Source organism: Peromyscus leucopus, chromosome 6, assembly GCF_004664715.2.
Source record: "Peromyscus leucopus breed LL Stock chromosome 6, UCI_PerLeu_2.1, whole genome shotgun sequence".
In the NCBI taxonomy this organism is placed as follows: domain Eukaryota; kingdom Metazoa; phylum Chordata; class Mammalia; order Rodentia; family Cricetidae; genus Peromyscus; species Peromyscus leucopus.
In genome coordinates, this window is record NC_051068.1 from 76,120,601 (window position 1) to 76,146,542 (window position 25,942).

A 25,942-nucleotide genomic window follows, 5' to 3' on the forward strand; every position below is an offset into this window, starting at 1 on the left:
GCTATATCACAGCAACAGAACCCCTAGCCAAGACAACCTTTAGAAATAATTACAGGGCCGGTAAGATGGCTGAGTGGGTAAGGTGCTTGCTATCAAGACTGATGATTTGAGGTCTGTCACCAGGTCCCACGTGGTGGAAGGAGAGAACCGACTGCTACAAGTTGTTCTCTCACCATGTGCATATGAGCACATGTGTACGCATGAACATATATACACATGTAAAATATGTAAATATAAAAATTTTAAATATATATATATATATTTTACTGTATGTGTGGTGTTGAGAATATTCTGGAATTATTGCAGATAATACAGAATATGGCCTCAATTTAGAAATTGAGCATCAGTAAGAAATGTTACAACAATGCCCTCTAGTGGCTGGAGAGAACAGTGAAAATGAGGAAATCCATGAAACAAGCGTCAAGAGGATGCAGTCAAAGGCCTAGTGTCCCCTGCCCTTGCACTACCTCCCAGGGTAAGGGGGAAAGTGATGAATACTGTTCTGAGCAAGCGAGACACTCATCACTGTCATCTGCAGACAGGTCATGAGGTGGGTGGCCACCTCACTGTCTGCGAGGCAGGCCCAGGAAAGACTTCTTCCAGGGAATGTGAACCACGTGATCTCTGACATCTTGAAGACCACAATGGAGAAAGCAAGTCTGAGTGGGTTGAGCATCCCTCATATGAAAAGCCCAAATCAAAAACGTTTCAAAATCCGAAACATTTTGAGAGCCAACACAATTCCTCAAGTGAAAAAAATCCATACTTTACCTTGGATGTGATGGTTTAAACCCAAAATAGAGATGCTAAAAATGCTGCATAACATTACCTTCAGGCTATGCGCATAAAGCAGCTATGAAATGTAAATGCATTTTGTATTTAGAATCGGGCCACATCTCCAAGGTATTTCGTTATGCATAAAAATTTGGAATCTGGAACACTTCTGGTCCCCAGCATTAGGGGAAGGAATATTCAACCTGTAGATAGGAAATGCCTCAAGTCCAAGTGTGTTTTCAGACTTGGGTTAAGCTGGTTCCCAGCAAGGCTTTCCAGAGCCACTCACATCCCAGAGCTGCACAAAGTGAAGCAGTACCTGCAAGTGCCCAGTAGGCGGTGCCCACGCATTCATTTAGCAAGACAAAGGCCACCAGGGACATTCCTCCATTCATCATGCCCACCAAGAAGCGAGTCACTGCAAAGAATTCATATGAGGGGGAAAATCCATTTGCGATAGCAAATAAGATGTCAAGAGCAAAACCTGGAAAGAGAGGAACAATATTCAATGACCCAGAAGCAAAACAGCATTTGAAGAAAATAATAAATTATATTCATCAGTTTGTGAAATAAACCTGTGTAAACTTAAATGTCCTGAGCTATGTTTTTCATTTTTTTTCCTAACAATTTGCCCCGAAAATTATGAAGAAAAACCAAGGCTCGCTTTCTTTGTTTTACAATTTCTGTCAATCACACACCATTTTCAGTTATTCATAATATTGCTAAAAATTGAAAATCCTCACTCATACTCAGCCTGTCACGACAGCTACGCCAAGTCCTATAGAGCTCATTTGAAACAAAGCAACACAGAGAGACACCAGAAATAGGCTGGGAAGGCTGTGGCAATCTCCCACAGCTCTCTTTAGAAGCAGGGCAGTGATTACAATTTGGGGGTTGTAGAAAGCACTGTATATATATATAATGTTTTTTAACAGAAATAGCTGGCCTTATCCAGGTGAGCTCATTCAGGGAAAAGCACATGACCAGAATCATGGCTAGCTGCAGTGTGGCCTGTCGCCAGGGTAACAAACAAACTGTCCACCTGCGGACTCAGAGAACTTTAGGGAACTAACCCCCTGGTTACTTCCCTAAGCGTCTCAGGGAGACAAAGCCTCTCTCTTCCTCGGTGTCCGACCATGGCGAAGGTTACCTGTGAGATAGACCTTTTTCCTCCCGAAGCGATCTGAAAGCTGACCAAAGGAGATGACGCCAACAAAGACACCACTGAAGAAAAAGGAGCTGGCCGCGCTGACCTTGTAAGATCGGTTGGCAATTAAAAACCACTAGGAGGGAAAAGAAACGAGGGGACAGGTTAGGCCACAGAGAGCAATACATACACTGAACTAAATAAGCCTCGAGTACAACACAAACTCAGACACGGGAACGTCTCTGCCTCAGCCACCAGTAGCCAGAATCTGGTAGAATATTCATCACAGACACCATCCAAGGAGACAGTTAGCTTCCGAAACACTGGGAAGCACTCCTGCTAGGTATACTACCAGAGTACTCTTCATGTACTCCAGACAGAGCTGAACCCAGCATGCAAGGGCTCATTACATACGTGGCTGCTGACTATGGCCTTATCCTGAGTCCTCCTGGGCTGTCTTTGGAGAGGAGAAGCCTTGTTTTATTTCCATTTTTTCTGATGCCTACACATCACATGGCACATATGAAGTCATCGATGAATAAATCTTTAGTTTGGCAGATTAGTATGTTTAAAATCCCTTGAACACATTCCTCAAACAATTAAAATGGGAGAGGTGCTGGAGAGATGGCTCAGAGGTTAAGAGCACTTTATTACTCTTCCAGAGGATGGGGTTTGATTCCCAGCACCCACATGGTGGCTGAAAACTGTAACTCCAGTTCCAGGGGATCCAATGCTGGCTTCTGGCTTCTGAGGGCTTTGCACAGACATACACGCAGGCAAAACACTCAGGCACATAACATAATAAAAAGTTAAAAGAGAACATCATATAATCTTGCAATTTCTCCTCTGGGTGTATATCCATGAGCAGCAAATTCTAAATTCAGGTTCTCCGTCAATGCCCAGGTTAACACACCATATTTCCAATAATCAAAGTCGAAGTAACCTGTGTCAATTAACAGATCAATAGAGAAGTAGAACGCCATACTCATGTACAATGGAATATTACTCAACCTTTAAAACTAGTGCAGCCTGATTCATACTACAGCCTACATGAACTTCTGACATTATAGACATTATAGAAACAAGCCAGGCAAGAAGAACAAGGACTGTGTGACTCACTCATGTGAGGTACCTGCAAGAGTTAGCGTCATAGAGACAGAAAGAATAGTGGTTACAGGGATTAGGAGAGGAGGAACAAAGGAGTCACTGTTCAATGAGAACAGACTTTCCATGTAGAATGATGAAAACATTCTGGCTGGATGGTGGTGATGTCTGCAGGATAATGTGACTATATTAAGGCCACAGAATTAGACACTTAAACATGAAAATGGTGGCCTTTGTGCCATGTATATTTGGAACAATAAAAATCTTCCTAGAGTGCTATGGTCTACTTCAGGACAATTATGAACGTAAAGAGAAGGCACTCTCATTCTGCTCAGCATCAGTTTCTGACATCCTATCCAGTGACGGTTAGCAGTGAAGAACAGGAAGCATGTCATAACCTCAGAGGACACAAAGATACACCTTTCCTCTTCCCAGCCCCCTTGCAGAGCCACCCAAGAGCCCTTCTCACTGAGAACTCTCAAGGTGGCACTTTTCTGGGCTGCCTGTCTCTGTTGTTTTATGTTACCCCTCTTTTTGGGGCCCCAGACAAAGGAGAACTCTTTTGGGGGCCCCAGAAGCACATCTATTTTCTCTCCTTGCTCTGTATCTCCTATAAGGGTGACGAAGGTCTTGACAAGTCAGTTCTAAGGATCATGACAGACAGGGTTATAATATGTGGTAGAATTTCATATAAGAGAGATGAGGAGAGCTCTGGCATTTGAAGAAGAATTTTGTTTTGTGAAAAGTTAATTCGTTTTGGATACACTGGTAGTTCTGTAGAAGAATGTTCAACTCAGGAGGAATGACTACAGTGCATATTCTGAAATGGAAAAATGAGACATTAGATGCCATGTTGTCCTAGGGAAGCCAGCTCAGCATCTATCACAGGGACAGCCCTGCTCCTAGGAGAGACGAAACAGGACCAAATGGAATTGTTCTTACGTACAATTAACCTCTTAATTCAAACATTTGTTATATTCATCATGTTCTTAATGCTCATGTTTATATGCTCTTACAAGCTGGCTTGCAACTTTAGCCTTAATTCCTCTGTGCTTTAGGAATTGTAGTCTATTTACATGGTCAAGATACTCATGTGGACAGTGAGCTGGGTCTGTTAATCAGGAGGAAATGACTAGTCTGTTGACTGTATTCACCAAATTTCTCATATCTACTAAAAAGATTACAGTGCCCTCCCTTAACAACTGAATAGCTGTCAACTTGGACAACAATTTTAGGAAGAAATGGCCCAAGGGATGGTTAACCAGCAAATTCCAAATCCTGATTCTCAGGCTGCCAGTTCCAAGTGTCAAAGTAATTTCTACTAATTTTTCTTCAAGTCAATGCTGGTTAAGCTAATGCACTCTCCCATTTCTCCTGGAATACATTCAAGAACAAACAGAAAAATTAAAAAGCAGATTTTTACAAAGCTAAATAGAGAACGGATAGTTAGAATCCAGGCTCTCTCCCTAGCAGAGCTCCATGAATTGAGCATGCTGGGGCATGGGTGAGGAGTATTTAGGATCATCAGCTGACAGAAAGCTTTCCACAACCCTATCCTGACTCTGTTTTACATTTTCTTTATGTTTGCAACTTCTCTAAATCATCTTTTAAATTCTTATTACTTAGCTACCATGTGATTAAAAGGGTTTTACTTTGTCCAAACTTGACCAAGATGCAGTAAGACATGATCCCTGTATCTTAAAGACAGTGGCTGGGAAGACTGGGTCAGTTGCTAGCTCATTTTCTTATCCTGTGGTCGTTATTTAGTGCCAAGGTAAAATCCAAACCAGGAAATCACCAGGACATAAGAAATGAAATGATAATGAACCAAATATAATGACCACGCTGACATTCTCAAGAAATGTTTTCATGAATCTTTAGATTTAAAAAATCAAAATGTGTAAGTCATTCATGTCTTTACTTGCTAGAGACTACTAAACTAGTGACTCCCCTGTTGTTTTTGTTAATTGCAGGCCCAATTCTAAAGCAGTTAGAATGAATGTTCTTTTTATACTAATTCATTTCAAACTGAATAATTGCTTGCAAATCCAAAATACAAAATCCCACTTTCTCCCCACATACATTAACAGGAAAGGAAGACTATAATGACAAACATTTTTAGCCTCTCATGTTGACCTGACTGAACAACCAACATCTATCTATCTATCTATCTATCTATCTATCTATCTATCTATCTATCTATCTATCTATCTATCTATCTATCTATCTATCTTCTCTCTAATCACTACATAGAATCTATAAGTATTTATTATATTCTATTTCAAAATGGAACGGAAGGGCTTAGTAGTAAAAACAGATCTCATCGTTCACTCATCTACAGAAAACGGGCCTGAGAGGAAACCAGGCACAATGCAGGGCCGAACCAAGAGCAGGTGCCTCTACCATAAAAGATGAGAGGAATATAAATATGGCCAGCACAGGTGCGAGCCCAGCACAGGTGCTCAGCAGAGCCTTCCAGCTCTTAAAAGAGGAGGGAAGGTAGGAGATGGATGAGAACGAAGACAGACTGACTCTTGGCTGGGTACCAGTGACATATTTGGGAGAGGTTTTTGTTCAGACTTCAGTATTACTTGTTTCAAGGCTGAGAATAAATGAGATGCCCAATGAGGGACTGAAGTATGGATACATGGAGGGCAAACCTGCCCTGGCTGCAATACAAAGTGTGGGATGGAGACGGCAAGCTGACTAATAAGCCAGGCTGGCCTGGGCAGGATGGGGGCTTCTAGAAGAGAACAGACTCAAGTCAGACCTGGAGACCTGGTGCTCAGAGAGGCTGAGCCATCTTGGAATGGGAATTACTGATGCCTACTGGAATAGACTACACCAACCAAACATGGAGAAAAGCTTGGAGATGAGTTTTAAAGGAAGTTTTAAGATGCATCTTCAACACGTCTTGAACTCATCAAACCTTCAGCTTTATGGAGATGTCAAGTTGAATCAATGATTTCTGTGACATGGCAGAAATATGATCATCGGGGGAAAAAAAACGACAATGTACATCCCTAAAACAGACTCCGTGCTAAGGCATAATTCTAAAAGTCAAGTTAGCAGCCAAGTAATGAAAATGCAGACATCAAAGAGCTGTCACACAGGCGGGCTGCACACTTCACAGCTAGATAATTAACCAGCCGACTTCTACACTTACTCTCCTCCTTCCCCACAGCCACCCCTCGCGCAGAAATGACAATAGACTGGGGAAAGACTTTCTATTTTTAGTCCTCTGCATTTGTTCCATTAAGGAAACATGCAGGAAAAACCAGCTCTCGGAAGACAGTAGGAATAAGTAGATCTTGTAACTCAGAATAGTGCTTCTCCACCTTCCTAATGCTGCGACCCTTTAATACAGTTCCTCATGTGTGGTGACCCCCAACCATAAACTTATTTCTGTTGCTATTTGTAACTGTACTTGTGCTACTCTTATGAATCATAACGTAAATATCTGTGTTTTCTGATGATCTTAGATGACGCCCTGTGAAAGGCTCAGTCGACCTCAAAGGGGTCGAGACCTACAGGTTGAGAACCATTGATTTAAGAGGAACAGGACAAGGTATTGCTAGAAAGGAAGAGAGAGAGAAAGGAAGTAAATGCTCTGTGGCCTCTGTGTTTAGAAAACAGAAGGCTTATGGGAGGGAAAGATGACAATGCTTTAAAGTCACCGTCCACAGCAGTTTTTATTGTAATTTTTTCATATTTGGCTAGTATTATGCCCCAGGGTATGCCTCATTCCATGGTGTGTGTGTCTTAATGCCCAGGAACGTTTCTGGTTTTAAACTGGGTTTGTATCACTGACTTGCAGTCTGTGTGCCATCCTCAGGTCCTCATGTGACACCAACCCCAGATGCCATTCTTTGCCCTCCACACTGCATATTGCTGGGATGTCCATCTTCCCTGACTGCCCCAGAGCATGTGCCAGGTCTTGTATAATATCAGAGGGACCAGCCTTAATATTATACAACCCAGGGGCTCAGGAGAGAGAACTACAAACGGCGAGGACTATTTTTGGGAAATAGAATCTCAGCACACAGAGCTCTGAGTCCAGTCATTTATTCTTCCAAATCTTCTGCAAGCTCCCATGCCCTGGGAGTCCCTGTATATATGCACTTACAAGCAGTAATCCCTTGGCAGTGCAAAGCCAGGCTTCCAGGGTCAAGCAGAGGGGTGATAAGAATCACACAGAGGGGCAGTTAATTATTATTTGCAACCCAAAAGGGAAGTGACCAATGGGGAAATGAATTAACTAAAGGCTAAATTCAGGTAATATCTAAGAAGAGGGATCTTATTTGCTCAACTATAATCTTAAACGTAGTTGGTAGAAAGTGTTAAGAATCTATAAGTTGCTAGGTCAATGGGAGAAAATAAAACTGCCTTCTTTTTTCCTGTAGCTCCTATCTGTCCAAGCTATCTGCCGTTTTTTTCTGCAGGGTGGGGAAAGTGTGCTCAGTCGCTAGGCAACCTGTGTACAGCTAGATGCCTCTGGTGATAGTTAAAGGGAGATCTGGAACTAGAGGTAAGGTTTGGGAAAGGAGGAAGTTAAGCTTAATTGGCACATCTGCCAGGCCTTCTCAAACAGGTAGCCTGGATGCTTAAGTCTGTTCTTAGAGAGTACAGAGGTATCTCTGATAACGTACTCTCCTCCGTCTGGGGATGGACCTGGCCAGATGCTGCCAATGATGATAATTACAGGGAGGCTTGAACTGGGGTTCTGGCTGAGCATAGCTGTCAGTGCAGGAGGTTATCTAAATATTCCTAGAAGTGGTTAAGTAAGGAGTTAGAGGTCTATAAAGTTAGTAAGACTGTAAGAAAGGATGGTCCAAGCTAAATTGTGTAAAGCTATTACTTAAAGTCCACCTGACCTAGGCGTGGTCTCCTTGTGGAATTTACCTTAAATCAGGAGACTAGCATGTAGCTAGAGTTTTCCTGCCTTGTCCACAGTCAGGACAAATCTTTATCATCCGCCAGTCCCACAGCCTCTCAGACCCAACCAAGTAAACACACAGAGACTTATATTGCTTACAAACTGCATGGCGGTGGCAGGCTTCTTGCCAACTGTTCTTATATCTTAAATTAATCCATTTCTATAAATCTATACCTTGCCACGTGGCTCGTGGCTTACCAGCATCTTCACGTGCTGCTTGTCATGGCACCAGCTGGCAGTGACTCCCTCCGCCTTCCTGTTCTCTCAATTCTCCTCTATGTTAGTCTCACCTATACTTCCTGCCTGGCCACTGGCCAATCAGTGTTTTATTTATTGACCAATCAGAGCAATTTGACACACAGACCATCCCCCAGCACTAGCATATGGTGGTCTGGACTGTTATTTCTGTTAGTCCTTGAAAGTGATTCCAGTGCGAAAGGGGAGAAATGGATGGGCTAGGTGGAAGGAAGTCTTTCCTGAGGCTGTTCTCCAAATACCTTGAATGCATATGTCCAGAGAGTAATCAGTCCACACTGTTAGCACTTAGGGAAAAATCAATTGGGAAAACTATGACGGCACACATGATTTTCATAACAGAAGACAGCTGATATATAACAAGCCAAATAACACCAAAATCTCCTTGGAATTTGGCTTCCTCTGAAGGAATTCCTTTATCCCTCCAGGTAGTGGCTTTGCCATAACCAGCTGAGTTCTTATGATATTTTCCTGCATCCCGTAGCACTCGGGTGAGCATAACTCCTAGAGATCTGGAGAAGCAGAAGGTCCTCTCTGCTGGCTTTGAGAGCTGCAGTGTGTGCAGCCTGACCCTCAGATGCTCAGGAAGGCCATAGGTCTGATGTTTCATGTTCCCCTTGGGCCTAAGTTGCCTACTCTCTTCTCCTTATGTTTATCTTCCTAGTTTATGGTGACTTTTCATGGAACAGTAGTTGAGAGACGTGGTCTCAACACAGACCCCTCTTTTCAAAAGGAGCTGTACGTGGTAAGTGAAAGCTATGCACAGCAGGTCTTTACAAGCATTAGGTCATTTCCCTCCTCCAGGGAGGCCTGGCTCTCTCTTGCTCTCTTTGTTTTGGCCCAGGGCAGGTGATGACTCTATCACCCACATATGAGCTATGCACGACGGGCCTTGCAGGAGCCCAGGTGAGGGCATGGCTATCCAGAGGGAAGCAAACATTTCTATTTTTGCCAGGAAGCCTGACTCCTGTTGGGAACTGCCTTTTCTTTGTACATGGGTAGGCGCCTGCCCCGCTCTCCCCGAGTAGCCTCCTCCTGCTGAACTTCTGCTCATCCTCTGTAACACACGTCCACACCCCAGCTTGGTCTGGCACTCCTCAGTGGAGCTGACCTTCTCTTCTCCCTGCCATATCATCTCACATTTTCTTCTGCATGATGCATAGTGAGCCATGTGTTGTTCCCTTGTCTCTCCCCAATGATGCCCTGAACTTCCTGAGGGCACATTTGTAAGCCACGTGCTAATCTTACAGTGCCTGCCAACACTAATTAAACACTCACTGAATTATGTATGTAGTGAGTGAACGCTATAGTCTTACAGGCATCTTCACAAACAGTAGACTTTTGTTTCTGTTTCTGGCTGACCTTGAACCAGCAGTGCTCCTCCTTACTCTGCTCTCTGACTGCTGGGATTCCAACATGTGCTACCCTAGCCTGACACCAACAGCATCTTGGTAGCATTACTTCAAGCATTACACTAGAGTTTAGGAGTAGCAAGAGACAACCTAACGAACCATCTTTTCTTCAGAGCCACTGAGTGGCATTCTCATCAAGTGAAGTATGAGGGACACTTGGAATTCGAGGGGCTATCCTTTTGATAGCCAATCTGACATCTAGAATACTTTGTTTTAAGTTGAGCTCATAAAAGCATGTTCATTAGTGCACAAGTATTTCTACTAAGAACAATGCCCATGACCATGCAACGAGAGATGCTATGTTATGGTACCCAGTAGATCAATGAATCTGTGAGACAGGCAGAGACTGCAGCAGGCCAGAGAACCACGTCACCCCTCACCTGATGCTGAGTCTTCTCTAAAAGGTGGATTGTACTGGGGCCCAGTATATTTTCACAAGTACTACTTCACCATTCCAGGAAATGGGGGCAGAAGCATGGCTGCTCTGTCCACCCGGTCAAAGTGCAAAGGAAGACAGAGGTAGCTCCCTGGTTGCTACGGCAGGCCAGCTAATCACGGGTAAGCAAGACTGGCCGATGCCCACTGATCCAGCTCCCTGCAGCTTGAAGTCACACTCTGGGAAAACCCAGTTATAACAATCACTTCCGCAGCCCAGACTCCCAGCTTGTGGGTATTTCAAAGACCACAGCGCTGGAACGAGCAGCAGCTTCCCAACACCCCAAGAATGACCTTGAGGGCTCTCCTTGGCCTTGAGTGGTTTCTGATGACAATGCCACACAAACATCATCACCAACCCCTTTGCCCTTGTCTTCTCCATAAAAATTAAAAACAGCTTTGTGCAGGAAACTGCCCTCTGGGAGCGAGTCAGGTAATGAGAGCTCCCGTGAGTGGAGAGCACTTGGACAGGGCATTTCCAGAGCAGTTTCACGGTGATTAACTAACTTGCTTCATTTCCATGTAGTTGTCACTCCGAATTACCACTTAATGGGTGAAGTGTGCAGGCGATAACAATCAGTAGCACAGGCGTAAGGAAGCAAGACATTAAAAAAAAATTAGCCCCTGCAGCAATTAATTGCAGCGAATTTTTCAAATAGTTTTAATACTCTGTCTTTTGACCCCAGGGTCTGGCTTGAGGAAAAATATATTAATCTCAAGATAATAGTTAGTCAACTTCAGCTCTTCAATATCCACAATGATATTAAAGATTCCAACCTTGCGCTTTTTGGTTGCAAACATTAATTAAGCATGATAATTGTGTGTCTCCATGATATTTGGTGTTTTCTGTAGGAGTCAGAGCTCAGGGAATAATTTGAATACAGCAGACAGCAATTTGCTACATAAATCCATCCCAATGGCTATTAGCTCATTTGAGAATAGTCAAGACTCCTAGATTAGAGGATTTTTAAAAAATTAAATACCATGTTAATCACATAACCCTTTATTCACCCTTCCCAAACCCTCCAGAAAACAGTTCTTCAAGATCAAGTACAATAAGATGTTGGTAGAAGCTATAAACTGTGGGTTTTAACATAATGTCCTAGACTGTAGAGTTCTGTAAACACTGTCTTGGTATCTCTCTACACAGGCAAAGGGAAGTTCTTGGTTTATTTTATTTCCATTCATTTAGTGGAGTGGGGAACATGCATGTCATGGTGCAATTGTCAAAGTCAGAGGACAATTTGCAGGAGTCTGTTTTCTCACTCTACCATGTGAGTCTAGGTCTCAAACTCAGGCCATCAGACATGGCAACAGGTACCTTCACCCTCTCAGGCATTATCATGCTGACCCAAGAACTTGCTTTGAAACTTTGACTTTTAGCCTAAATAATTTCAACAAGAGCTGTGTCTTGAACTATGTATATTCCACAGACTGTTTCAATACTGCCAATATGAAGACTGTGAAAACAGCTGAAAACCAGAGGGGGGACTGAAATCGAATCAGTGCTAAGAATGGGGGTCGGCTTGGAGCTGCATTTCAACTGCAATTAAGATGAACCCAACTCGCTGCACAGACCTGGGGGTGGCCAGCACACCTGAAACCCGCCTGTGTGCCCAGGCATGCTCCTGGCCTTGCCCACCAGCCACTAATCTGCTCTGTTGCTAGTTCTCCACTGAATGGTGGTTTGGGAACAGCAGGGAGGCTGGAGGCTGCCTGTACCAACCACTTCAAACAAGTCCAGACAGACCTCTAAGGTGCCAGGCAGGAGCAACCTGAGAGCTCACCCATGGCTCACACACTCTGGATGAGGAGATGTACACAGGGCAGACACAGTGCTTACTTCAATAGAGTAAGACTTGGAGAAAGATAAACGATTCTGTGTTTAAAACGTAAGGCAGAAGAGGCCTGGTATGTCTTCCTGAGTCTCCAAGAAGAAAAGAGTTCTAAGAATAGAACCTAGGGCTCCTTATATGACAGGCCAGCAGATTACTACTGAGCTATATTCTTTGCTCCGTCAGTTTGAAATTATTCACAAGTACAAAAATATTTGGCCACTGTTGCCAGTCAAAAAGAACCTAAGAGATGTGCACCCCAGTCTGGACACAGGCTGTATGTTCTTTCTTGGAAACAGAACAAAGAGCACAGGTTCTGAGTTAAGACAAATCTACATTCAAACACCAACACTGTTCTTATAAGTCAAGCTTGACCTCATCTTGGTTTCTCCATCTGCCAAATGGAGAAAACAGTCTACCCTACAAAATTAGTCTGAGTAAATAAGACAGACCTATAAAATGTCACAATGCCTGATCTATAGTAAATAATCAATGGTGCTACTTGTCTTTTGAAGTGGCTAGTTGGGATAGAGGGCGGTAACCACGATTGCTCCTGGGCTATAGAGATTCAGGGATGATCAAAGCATGATTTCCTGGCTACCCTCAGTAGACTCTTCTGAGCTTCCTCTGGTTGGCTCTGCTGCACCAGAGTCTCTTGGCCAGCAGTGGCCCCTCAGAGCAGGGCACCCTCTGGACTTTACCCTGTGCAGCCAATGTGTCCTGTGTCTACACACAGCATGCGACTGAAACATACTCTCTGGGAAGTACAGCTAGGCCACTTGTGGTCCCCTTGCTTTCCTCTGCTTGCATTCGTGGTAAGAGGGACCTGGGCGGCTTTAATTCACCTCTGAAAGACTCTACAGTCAAAATAAGCTCTTTGGGAATTTATATCTATGTCACCTGGCTAGTGTGGTGACTGCTTACCTCAGAGGCGATAGAGGTAAAGCTGCTGCTGAAATGCACGTGCTTATGGATCTCACTGCCATTGGCGGTCAGAAGCCAGTCACCAAAGGCCTGGTCTTGGCCATCTGACTGATTGCTGTGGCTCTGGTTGGGCAGGAGCTCGGCCATGTCCCAGTGATACGATGGTGTAGCTCCAATTAGTGCAATGAGGATGGCTTCCGTGGCCACATAAAGCTGAAAGGAAACACACAGAATCAACTGCTGCAGATGTGGACATGTGTGCGGAAAACTTGGGAAGCCTGTAAACCTTGAAAGATACAGTGATTGGTTAGGGATGTAGCTCAGTGGGTAGAGTGTTTGCCTACCACTGCCTAAACCACGCCTGGTACATCACCTCTGTAATTCCAGTACTGAGGGGGTGGAGGCAGAAGGATCCAAAGTCCAAGTTCATCTTCAGTTACACAGTGAGTTCAAGAAAGCTTGAAATACATGGTAGTCTAACTCAGGCAGACAAAGGAGAAAGGGGGAAAGAGGGGCGGGTCCTCTTCCAGAGGAACCAGATTTCATTCCCAGCATCTACACGGCGGTTCAGAACCAACCATCCACAGCCCCAGTTCCAGGGAATCCTATGCCCTTTTCTGACCTCCGCAGGCACCAGACATGCATGTAGTACACATACATACATGCAGGTAAAACATGCACAAACATAAAGTAAAAACAAATAACCAAAGAAGATGAGGAGGAAGAGGAAGAAGAGAGGAAGAGGAAGAAAGTGGTGGGGGAGGGTGGGTGTCTTGCTTCCATGTTTTGTCTTGCTGTAGCTAGAAATGGGCCACAGGAGCAGCCAGGAAGACAAACATGAAGAAGCGGAGTCCCACGCTACAGGGGCCATCAGCAGCCCGTTCGTGGAGCACTGTGCGCTGCTTCAGACAGTTGTTTTCCTTCCACATCTGGGGTGTGTCTGATGCCACGGGCTCTGTGTGACACTGAACAGCACTGGCAGCACAGCCCACACCACTGGCTCTGCTTTAGAAGACTGACATTCCAGTTATTTCCTTCTCAGCCATGTTTCCAGCTCGAATAATCGGTTCCCAGGAGCCAGGAGGCGCTTGGCTTTGGACTCGCAATCCAAACAGCACATTGTTTTAAAAATGTGACATGCAACTCTTAAGAATGAAAAAGATTCAGAATCTCAGGCATATTCAGATTATAACTTGTAGCTGTATTTAATCATGGTTTAATCTAACCATAACTGTTCGTTAATAAGGAAAAAATACAGCACCAATTCATTCAGAAATATTTACTGAATACATATGCCATCTGCCGATTACTGTAGATCTGGTGATTTCTTGCAGTTGGGTTTATGGGTTGTTGAGCCCTCTCAGACTTTACTGATATGGATATCTGTTTATGTTAGCTCTCACTGCTGGATGATTATTTCAGATTTGAAATTCACTAAGAAAATATATAATTAGTCTGCAAGTTAAGACAATCTTATTTTAGGAAAATAAGATCCCTGTTAACTTTTAACTTGGTCTTAAAATACCATTAAACAGAGTGTCTAAAAAATACAAAGCATGTGATTCCTATCAGTGTATGGCCATGAGCCCACTCACTATAAGAGCTGACCGAGGCATATAAAGACAGGCAGTCTATCAGAGGATTCCTGTTCAGTTCACCAAGAACTCTAGCTGGGGGCTCTTTCCACAACATTCTGCAGGGCATGTTGAGCTCAGTAGATAAACAGAAGAACTAACAGTGGAATTTTATCAGTGGTAGACAACGGCATTAGTCAAGGAAAGAGAAAAGGAGTCGTGATAGTTTGTGCATTTATCAGAAGCTAATGCAAAATCTGAGTTGTGACTACTTCCCTCTTGTTAAGGCTGAGGGGACACAAGGCAGTCCCACACTATTTTGAGTGGATGGACTGTGGACCTTTTGGGAGAAGGGCAAAGCTAGCATGGTTCATATGCTGTGAGATTTACTATAAGGCACAAAGGAAAATATGTTCCTAGGCGCCCATGCTTCCTGGACCTTATTTGCATACTATTAAGGACATTTTAGAAGAGGAGGCAATCAGCTTATAAAAATAAAAACCTTAATAATCACAAGAACAAATAGATTACACATCCAGCAGTAGCTATAATTACAAAGTCACTTTCATCCATTTACCAACTGGCCCTCTGATTACAATCTGCTGAAATTTAATTGATGGGTATAAAGAAATGAAAACCATGGGCCAAGGGAACGCAGGAGATGACTCAAAGCACAGCCTTTCATCAGGCAAAACAAACTAGCCACGTCCCTCTCTAACTGTGCCCCTTTACCTCTGCGCACTCCGCTCCTTCCCCAGAGGCAGCGTCTCCTCTCAAGCCACGTTAAAACGCTTCTCATTCTCTGAAAGTCAGGCTCATTTACCGGTTTCCTCACCGACTCGGCTTCCTCTCCAGTGGTCTAGAAGTCATGCTCGTGCATATTTGTTATGTCTGACTCATCTTTTGGCTTCCAAAATAAATAACCCAGGGTCCCCAGACTCAACAAGGGAGATGAATGAGTGACCAAGAAGGACATGAGCACATGCTTTTATAATGCTAGATATGTGCCATTCTTAGTATAGGTTTCTGCTGAATGTATATTAGCACATGATATTTTTATCTGGATTGTTCTAGGATAAGCAATATTCTAGATAAAAGAGGAAATGCTCTAAAGGGTCCTCTCATCTGAGGTGTGCCTCATTATGAGGGCCACTGTTCTGGGTATATACTACAATTTGGGGAAAACCGTTCAAAACAAAGAGGTGCTATTGTATTCCTTTATTCATAGGGAACAATGGAAACTAGTTAATCAGCATTGTAGCTAGAGTTTTCCTGCCTGGCCCACAGTCAGGACAAATCTTTGTAACCCGCCAGTCCCACAGCCGCTCAGACCCAACCAAGTAAACATAGAGACTTATATTGCTTCAAACTGTATGGCCATGGCAGGCTTCTTGCTAACTGTTCTTATAGCTTAAATTAATCCATTTCCATAAATCTATACCTTGCCACGTGGCTCATGGCTTACTGGCATCTTTACATGCTGCTTGTCCTGGCAGTGTCTGGCAGTGTCTCCTTCTGCCTTTCTGTTCTTTTATTTCTCCTCTCTGTTAGTCCCGCCTATACTTCCTGCCTGGCCACAGGCCAATCAGTGTTTTATTTATTGACCAATCAGAGCAACTTGACATACAGACCATCCTACAGCACAGCCAAGTGCTGACCATCTCAGACACTTGCACTCAGGCCCGTGGTCCTAATCATCCTCTATGCGGACCTGCTGGGTAAAGCCACGAGGAACTCAAGAACGGCTCCCACAGGACATACAGAACATCCCACAGCACAGTATTGTATGTTTTAAGCAGTGTGAGCCCACTTCATTCCTAGCCATCAGTAAGCAGAATAAGCACTTTCTAGCTTAGTCATCCTCTCTGCTCCCCCCCACACACAATGTCTTCTTGGTCCCCTTTATGAACAAGCCTGAGTGTGCATGCACACATGCACACATCCACATTCAAGGTGCTCAATACATGGGTTCATCATTTTTACGTTAACGGAGAGGCTAAACATAGGCAACTCTTCTATGCGGCGCCAGCCCGTGGTCATGCTCAGCTGTGTTACTCACCGGGCAGACACAGTAGGCAGGTGGCAGCCATGCTGTGCCATGAACATTACACAAGAGCACCGTGAGGTTAGGTCAGAGAAGGAAGGCTCCAGGTCCACAGTTATATCAGTGTTGGTCCTCCATACCAGAGGGACATCCTGGGGTCACGTGGTCATAGGAAGTCAAAGATGACATAACCAGCCCTGGAATGCACCACCCCCACACAACATGGGGGTGATTTTCCTTGGTTTGCCATTTTTTGACTGTGACATTTTCACACAGTTCACACATCCAACTCTGTCCCCCAGAGAACAAAAGCAGGCCCTCACTCTTTACTACCACTCTGCCATTACCGTGTGCACACTCACCCACGTTTTTGTCCAGTGAAATCACACCTATCAGCAGATGGGCTTTAAAGCCACCGTAAGAAACCACCATCCATTCTCCTTCCGTGTGGGATAACAACATCTCAGATAAATCATTTATGCCCTTGCGCTCCAGCTCCAGGGAAGAACAAGTACCACAGATGGCTGGATCCCCCCATTCCACCCCTCGCCCCAGTGGAATTACACTTACAATGATTCAAGGGTATTGAAATTTCAAGTTTCTCAAAGCGAAGGTTTCTAAAGTAATTTTGTAGTAACACCATTATGGGCTTTCATAATACTTCTCAGGAAACCATCACAACCCTACACTGTGAAGTCATGGCTATGCCTGATACATTTACTTTGTGAGTCGGAACAAGACACAGGGCAATTAAATACCATTCAAGGTTTTCTCTAACCACAAACCAAGATGAGAGTGGGTTCATCTAACTTTAGGGGCAGATCTTTTTTCAGGGGAACATAAAGGACAAAAATCAAAGTAGAATTCATTGCTGGCATTACTATTAGTGCTTTATGCACTTAGGACTCAATTGTTTAACTGGTCAACCAGAAGCACTGTGTGAATAAGCCCCCAAACATGAAAGCGAGACCACATGCCCAGTGTCTGGAGCATGAGAGCATTATTAGCTCTTGACTGAGTGCCTTGCGGAGGAGGATGTATTTGGGAGGTTTAAAGTGTGGAATTCACACATTCTAAATCACTGGTGCTTCTCTTCTCTACTCTAATCCATCTACAGATCCCAGCTCAGTTTCCTGAAACTCCTCCGCCAACTCTTCAGGTTGAATCGTGTTAGTGGGTGCAGGATTCTTTTCCTATAGCCCACTTGCTAACTAGTCCACACCCAGCTGCCTGCACTGGCCTGCTCACTCCCGGGTGTGACTTACCACGTGCTGCGAGAGCACACGGGTCTTAACCTGAGTCTGAGGCTCAGCTACAGTCACACTCTCTACACTCACGTCTTCTTGTAATACAGTTGGATCTTAATGGCGTGTCTTTGCCTATGCACGCCTATCTAACTAGCCTCTCCGGAGGGTCCAATGGGACACTTCTTTACTGAACAGCAAAGTTGTACAGTACTATGCAAGCACTGTACACCAGGACTCCCCAAACTTGAATCAGCAGAGACTTTCTGGATCAGGGTGAAGATTGACTGTTTCTTACCAGCTCCAAAATAGATTCGGTATCGCTTGTTTATTTGTTTTAATGGACTGTATGTTTGTGAACATATACTACATAGTGCATGTGTGTGTGAGTGTGAGTGTGTGTGTGTGTGTGTGTGTGTGTGTGTGTGTGTGTAGGTGTCAGTGAACCGAACTCAGGTCCAGCACTTGCAAGGACATCACATGACAGAGTTTGGAAGAAACTGAGTTAACTCTAGGATATTTTCATGGAACCCTAAGAAGTGTGCTATCTGCTCTCGCTCCTCTGAATGGACTATTGCTTTTGCCAAGAATCCCTTTTTCTAAACTTTAACTAACTCCCCAGCAGCTTCCCTGTACCTATTCTGGTGTGAAATACACAGCTTTTCCCTGGAAGAGCAGCCAGGGCTCTTAACTTCTGAGCCATCTCTCCAGCCCCATCCAACACACGCTGTTGTAGCTAGAGTTTTCCTGCCTTGCCCATAGTCAGGACAAATCTTTGTCACCCGCCAGTCCCACAGCCGCTCAGACCCAAACAAGTAAACACAGAGACTTATATTGCTTACAAACTGTATGGCCGTGGCAGGCTTCTTGCTAACTGTTCTTATTGCTTAAATTAGTCCATTTCTATAAATCTATACCTTGCCACGTGGCTGGTGGCTTACCGGAGTCTTCACATGCTGCTGGTCATGGCGGCGGCTGCAGTGTCTCTCCGCCTCGGCCTTCCGCTTCCCAGAATTCTCCTCTCTCCTTGTCCCACCTACTTCCTGCCTGGCCACTGGCCAATCAGTGTTTTATTTATTGACCAATCAGAGCAACAGATTTGACATACAGACCGTCCCACAGCACGCTGTAGCAGTAGCACAGGTGTGAGGTATTCTCCACTTCTGCAATGGTGTTTTTCCATCTAAAATGACCTTCAAGTTTCTCTCTAAACCTAAGCTTCATCCTTCTGAAGGCTGCAGTAAACCCCAGTCTCTTCTCTTACTTTCCACTGGCTGGGTGCATTACTTACTGGGGAAATGGTGCTTTGCATGATTATGTGTATAGGTAGGGTTAACTTTAACTGTTTAAAGACCTGTAGAGAAAGTAACATTCATGCATGTCTGTATCCCTCTAAACCCTCTGTGTACCATTGTTACAACAGCATATCTTATGTATCTTCAAACTAATTCTTTACAGAATGGTATGGCAAAAAGTTAATCAAACCCAGTAATTCTGGGTCAGGTGTGGTGGTACATGCCTTTAACCACAACACTTGGTGGGCAGAGGCAGGAGGATCTCTGTGGGTTTGAGGTCAGCCAGAGCTACATAGTGAGACCTTGTCTCAAAAATAAGTATACAAACAAACAAATAGGTTACAACAACAACAAAAAGCCAACAAAACTGGTTCTGGCATCTTGCTTTTTATCTTACTACTTACTAAGATTCTGGGGAAATTATTTTATCAGTACCTATTTCTCTCTTTCAAGTCAAATGAAGTTCATACTAACAGAGAGAAGTGCTTTGGGTGAATTAAAGTTTAGGGAAGGAATTCTTGGCAAAAGCAGTAGCTCAGACAGAGGAGAGAGAGCAGACAGCACACTCCTGGGATAACTCAAGTTTCTTCCAACCTCTGTCATGTGATGACCCTGCAAGTTCTCTGGGTCTGTTTGCTATGCGCTATATTCATGAGTTTCTTCTAAATCAATTCCTCAAATTACATTACATTTGTATTTATTTGGGGGGAAGGGTGTGAGTGTGGGGGTCAGAGGACAAGTTGTGGGACAATTTGGTCCTCTCCTTCTACCATGTGGGTCCAGGGAATTAAACTCAGGTCTTCAGGCTTGGCACCAGGCGCCTTACCTGCCTGAGCTAGCTTACCAGCCCTCAATTCAAGGCTTTTATTTTTTTGCAAGTAAATCAGCATGAAAGTACAATTTGTTATCAATACAGCTATCAGTTGACAGAGGGAACTGCCAAAGACACATACAATATTACAAGGTCAAGTGCTGTCTGGGATGCTCTTGTCTTAGATGACCTCAAAAAGATGTTACAAGGTCAAGTGCTGTCTGGGATGCTCTTGTTTTAGATGACCTCAAAAAGATGTTACAGGCAAGATCTAGGGAGGAGGTGTGAATGTGAAGGGCAGCTATTTTTGGTTTTGTGCTCAATATGTTGGGGTGGGTGCTTCTGTGCTCCACATTCACTGCCATATATTAGCTGGTTCAGTTCGACCAGTACAGGAGCTCGGCCTGCAACCACACCCTCATCTGGATCTGCCTTTACCTGCTCTGATTTCTTGGCCAGGCAAATGTTTAAGTCTATGATCAGAGGCATCTCTTTCATTGAGAATGCAGACAGTGAGAATGGCAGACCCCAGTCAGTTCTGATAGGCTTCCGAACATACCCTGCCTTCCCAACAGCCTGCCCTGCCAAGTTTGAGCCCCAATATCACACATACCAGCTCCTGGAACAATGCATGGTCAGATCTCAACAATGCAGCTATTCATTAGTTATATGCATAATCTCACATCCTAGGTGTTATTTGTCCTGCCTTACAAGCTAAACTATAACACAATCTTGAAAAAATATTAGTAATATTCAACCTGAAAATAAGTGCACGTGGGCTTGTGAATTATTCTCTACGTTATTTGAAGTGCTTTAAAATTATTTTTAAAATTTTAAAATAGAATGAATAACAAATACAGTGAAATAAAAGAGTGTTATTAGGTAATGTCTTCTCCCTGTTTGAGAAGGGGAGTGTCAATCAACAGGTAAGAGGTGAAGGCCAGAACAAAGAAGAGCCCAGCACCACAGTGTGTGGTTCTAAACTGAAAACTAGAAACTGATAAACAAGCTACCGTATGGACATATAACAAGGACCTTATGCTGCAGCTGTTAAAAATAAAATACGACGCTCTGGTGATATTTTGTTTATGCTCTAACAAATAAAGCTTGCCTGGAGATCAGAATGCAGAGATAACAACTAGTTAGCCATAGAGGCCAGGCAGTGGTGGCACACACCTTTAATTCCAGCACTTGGGAGGAGGAAATAGGAAGTGATATGGCTGGGCAGAGAATAAGAAGTGATAATGGGGGTGGAGACAGGAGCTCAGTCCCTTTCAGGTTGAGGAGTTGGCGAGGTGAGAAGTGGCTATGGCTGGCTCCTTTGTCTCTCTGATCTTTCAGCATTTACCCCAATATCTGGCTCCAGGTTTTTGTTACTAAGAACAATTAGGATTCGCGCTACATGAAGCTATTGATTTATGACTATTGTAACAGGTCCCCAACCTTAGCACAGCTGTTGCCATGTTGAAAGCATCATTCTTACCTTAGAACCCAGCACATAGGCCCCAACACCTGCCAAAACAGGAAAAACCAAATCCATCAAAGATCTACTCCGTAGTTCCAGGATCCAGTAAAGTCCCTAAATATCCTAACCTTGCCTTTTGGCTTCTGTAGTTTGGCATCTTGCTAACTGTTCTTGGTAACCAAAGTATGTCAACTAGGATATGATGTTTGTGAATAAAAGACAAGGGACAGTGAGGCTTGAGGCTTCATGATTTGGGCAAGTTCCCTGTGCAGCGGCTGACTGGCAAAACAGACTTTCTATTGGGTTTTAAGAGTGTCTGTGTGTGTTCTCTGGTGGAGTTACCTCTCAACACTATCAAGGCATCTAAACAATGCCAAGAGACAAAACTTAGTGATAATATACATTTCTGCAAAAGAAGGGCTATGTGCATATTTACTTAATGAAAGTTCTGGAAGGATATACACCAAAATGTGCCCCTGGTACACTCTGAATAACTGTTTTGTTTTTCTTTCTTTTCTCTACACTCTCTCTTTTCTCCCTATGATCATCAAATACTATCTGTGGCATGCTCACAATTATCAAGAATACAGACATAGGTTTGTTTGAACTTTGGTCAAGGAAACCAGAGAGAAGATCACCAATCTGTGTGCCTTTCAGTTTGATTACCTATTGGTCATAAAATAGCTCCCAACTGTGGTAAGGACTCAATCTAATGTTCTAAAAACCACCAGGTCTATTTATTATGCCAATTATTACTACTAGGTAAGGGGCAACTTTAAGAAAACCTTCAGACTGGAATCCACAGGGATAGCTATAAATGCTTATTTAATGGCTGTTCTTGGTTGTCAACTTGACTACAGCCGGAATTAACTAAAACCCAAGTGTCTGGGTACACCAGTGAGAGATTTTTTTTTCTTAATTAAATCATTTAAAGTGGGAAGGTCCTCTTTTAATCTAGATCTTTTGAAGTGGGAAGATCCACCTTTAATCTGGGCCACATTTTCTGTTAGCAGCCTATGTAAAGGACAGGAAGGAAAGAAGCTTTTGCTCGTTGTCTGCTTGCTCTTGTTTTTGCTGGCAAGTCCATTCCTTTACTGGCATTAGAGCCTATTTGAGATTCTGATGACCAGATGAGACATCCAGCCTCAGGAACTGAACAACTGGATTCTCGGAAGGCAGCTGGATTCTTGGACCTTCCGTTTGTAGACAGCCATTGTTTGACTAGCTGGACCACAGCCTGTAAGCCATTCTAATAAATAAATCGTGTGTGTGTGTGTGTGTGTGTGTGTGTGTGTGTGTGTGTGTGTGTACATATATATTATGTTCCTCTAGAGAACCCAGACTAGTAGAAGGCTCAACCAAGCTCAAGCCCAGGAGCAGCATAAAACTTACTCCAACTCACAGAGAACCCTGGTGACTGGTCATGTTTTCACCATTAGAAACTTACCAGATACAAACAGGTTCTCTTTATGGCTGATATCCCTAGATATGAACAGATTCTCCTCATGGCTGAACCCCTGTGTTGCTGCTGGCTGGCCTTACACTATGATACAGTATGGTCTTCAGGCTGACCTTAGACTATGATACAGTGGGGTCTTCAGGCTGACCTTAGACTATGATACAGTAAGGTCTTCAGGCTGACCTTAGACTATGATACAGTACATGACTAGATAAGTGTCTTCAGGCTGGCCTTAGACTATGATACAGTGGGGTCTTCAGGCTGGCCTTAGACTATGATACAGTGGGGTCTTCAGGCTGACCTTAGACTATGATACAATAGGGTCTTCAGGCTGGCCTTAGACTATGATCCACTAAGTAATTAATTCAGCAATGCTCACGGTGTGACCCTCATCACTTGTTTATAGCGGGGACTTTATCCCAGCTGGAGGAAGGAACAGGGTGACAGAGACAGCCCACACCTACAAGGCTAACAATCACCCACTGCCAATAACCCTCTAAAACCTGGCAAATACCGACTGTACTTCAATCAAGGGTTAGTGAGCCATCAAGATCGAGGGCTTGGAACTCTTCCTTAACAAACTCCAGTGACCTAGGTCAGTCATTAATAAAAAAAAAAAGTATGGGAGGCCTGGGGTGGGCTGTAGATCAGCTGTAAAGCTCTTGTGTAAAAAGCACACGGCTCTGGGGTTGGATCTCCAGCTGGCAGTGGGGGGGTAAAAAGTACAGGAAAGTTCACAGGTCCCGACCCAGAATACTGTCTTTTCAGTACCGCACTCAAGAAAGATTTATTCCAAGTTGGTGGACACCTGGCTAAGTAAGAAGATGCTAGCACAGAAGTGGAACGTGGATAGAGAGGGGGCTAGAAAGGACTGCCCGGAGAGGAATTATATACTTGGAATTCCTGGCTAGATAGACGACTACTGTCAAAGAAACTATTATACAAAGATCAGGTATCACAGTTACAATTCTATTTCTCTGTATTAACTAATTTTTATTCTGTTAAGAGAATGTTTTCCATATATCACCACTGGAACCACTTTTCTGGCTGGTGGTGAAATCAACTGAATTTTTGAAGGTTTAATCGGAAAAGAGAATCAATAAGTCAACTTTGACCTCACTGCCTCTGGTCCTGCAGCTACCTCTTTGCATCGTTGAAGCACCTTGTGGGCTCTGGCTACATCCGTGTCCAGCCAGTACTTCCTTGGAATCACACCTTCACACCTTAACTACGCACTTAGTGGTCCGTCTGTCAGCCTCATCACACCTCACTTCATCCCAGGAATGCAAGCCTCCTGGGCAGGGAGCTAGCTTCACCTTCCAGCCCTGGTGCTAATGACCAAACCCAGAGGCTTGCACATGTTAAGGCTTTTACAAACACTGATCTGCATCCCGGGAACGAAGCAGCTCAGGCTGGCCTTGAATATGCCTGAAAGGAGAGGCATCCTTCTCCTGCCTCAGTTTCCATAGTGCTGTGATTACAAGAGTGAAGCTCTAAGGCACCCCCTAGAATCAAGAGTTTTCGGTTGAGGTGTGCAAAATGGGTTCTGGGAATTCTATACGATAAACTACACTATACTGATTTGGTATTATTTCCCTATACCATCAGACCGAAGCTGGCCTCAGTGCTGAATAACCCAGTAGAACTTTAAACCACAGAGAAATAAATCCCGTGCATGGAAAGCCCCCTTAATAGGAAGCCCCCTCGAGCTCAGAGAGGGCCTCGGAGCTCCCACCTTTTGTGGGTCCGCGCCATCTCGGTCTTAGACTGCAGGGTGATAGAGGCACGGGTTAGGGTACCGACTCCCTTTCATTTTCTGCAGCAGATTCCAGGCAATGGTTTTCACCGCTTACTTAACTAGCTCTGGCGCCTAAGTGTCAGTGCCAAGCTCGGGGGTGACAGCCTGGGAGAGCTCAAGTGGCTGGCCCGCCACCGCGCGGCGCCCGCCCGCCCGGCTCTCACGCCATCCCTGGGGGCCCCCCCGAGCTGAGCGCGTCCCGCGGGGCCGTGGGGAGCCGGGGACTCACCTGCAGCAGCACGGCCAGCAGGAAGCACAAGTACATCTGGTAGAGGCCCATCTCGCCCACCGCCTGGAACGCCTCCTCCACCTCCATGGCGGGCTCGCGGCGGAGGACCCGGCCGCCACCGCGCCGAAGAGGACCCGGCCGGGCAGGGAGGGAGGAGGAGCGGGCCGAGCCGGCTGGAGGACCCGGCCGGGCGGGGCTCAGGCCCAGGCCCAGGCCCAGGCGGGACCCCGCGGCCCACTTACGTCCCCGGGGCGCGGCCGAGATGCACCGCTGGTTGCTCCGGCGCGGCCTCCCCGCTTCCTGTGTCAGAAGTGGCAGGAATTTTTTTTTGGCGAGCGGTTGGCTGGCGCGCGCGGAAGGGAAAGAGGAAGTGGGTGCGGCGCGGGCGGCCACGGGGATCCACGGGAGGGGCCGGGAGCTCCACGCCGCGCCCCGCGGGGCTCGCCCCTGCGCACGAAGCGGAGGGATGCCAGGGACAGGTGACCGGGCAGGGGTCCCGGCTGCCAAGTCTGTTGTCGATGGAGTTTGGCTGGAGAGGTGTGGGGACAGGTTACTGGTGTGAGTCCCCTCATGCCCCTACTCCTAACCCTGTTTTTATGGTTTGCTTACCATTCAAAGTAGCTAAGCAAGCGGTTCTCGACCTGTGCATCGTGACCCTTCAAGGGTTCAACGGCCCTTTCACAAGGGTCACAAATATCAGATATTTGTATTACGGTTCATAACAGTAGCAAAATTACAGTTGTGAAGTAGCAACGAAATAATTTTATGATTGGGGGGGGTCAGCGGGTCACCACAACATGAGGAACTGTATTAAAGGGTCACAGCATTAGGAAGGCTGAGAACCACTGATCTAAACCATCACTCAGCTTGCCTTTGTTTTCTGTTGGTGTGATAAATTACCATGACAGAAGTAACTTAGGGGACAAAGAGTTTATTTGGCTCACAATTCCAGTTCCAGTCCATTATTGCTGGGAAGTCAAGGCACCAGGAACTTTAGCAGCTAATAACGTGACATCTACAGTCAAGAGGGCAATGAATGAAAGAATACATGCACGCCAGAGATCAGCTAGCCTCTCTTTTTTTTTTTTTTCATTCAATCCGGGGCCCAACCCATGAAATGGCCACACCCATATTCAGGGCGGGCCTTCCTAACTCAACCCAGTTTAAAAAGTCCCTCAGAAGCAAGTCCGGGCCAACCTAT

The 25,942-nt window shown here is 44.8% G+C and overlaps 1 protein-coding gene across 3 annotated transcripts in view; it reads right to left on the reverse strand.

Annotated features, from left to right (window-relative positions):
• Window positions 1–25,220, reverse strand: part of Slc22a15 (solute carrier family 22 member 15) — a 59,005-nt gene extending 33,785 nt beyond the window's left edge. The window contains exons 1-4 of one of the 3 annotated variants that reach the window (XR_003735375.2): window positions 24,742–25,215; window positions 12,823–13,035; window positions 1,925–2,057; window positions 1,094–1,258 (exon numbers count right to left, since the gene is read on the reverse strand). Coding sequence is in view for 2 of the 3 variants with exons in the window: in XM_028877303.2 (XP_028733136.1) it covers window positions 1,094–1,258; window positions 1,925–2,057; window positions 12,823–13,035; window positions 24,742–24,828 (598 nt within the window). In the remaining variant the exon portion in view is untranslated. Of the gene's footprint in view, window positions 1–1,093; window positions 1,259–1,924; window positions 2,058–12,822; window positions 13,036–24,741 lie in introns of all 3 variants that reach the window. The other 2 variants (XM_028877303.2, XM_037206943.1) reach the window with 2 other exon arrangements.
• Between the last annotated feature and the right edge of the window lie 722 nt (window positions 25,221–25,942).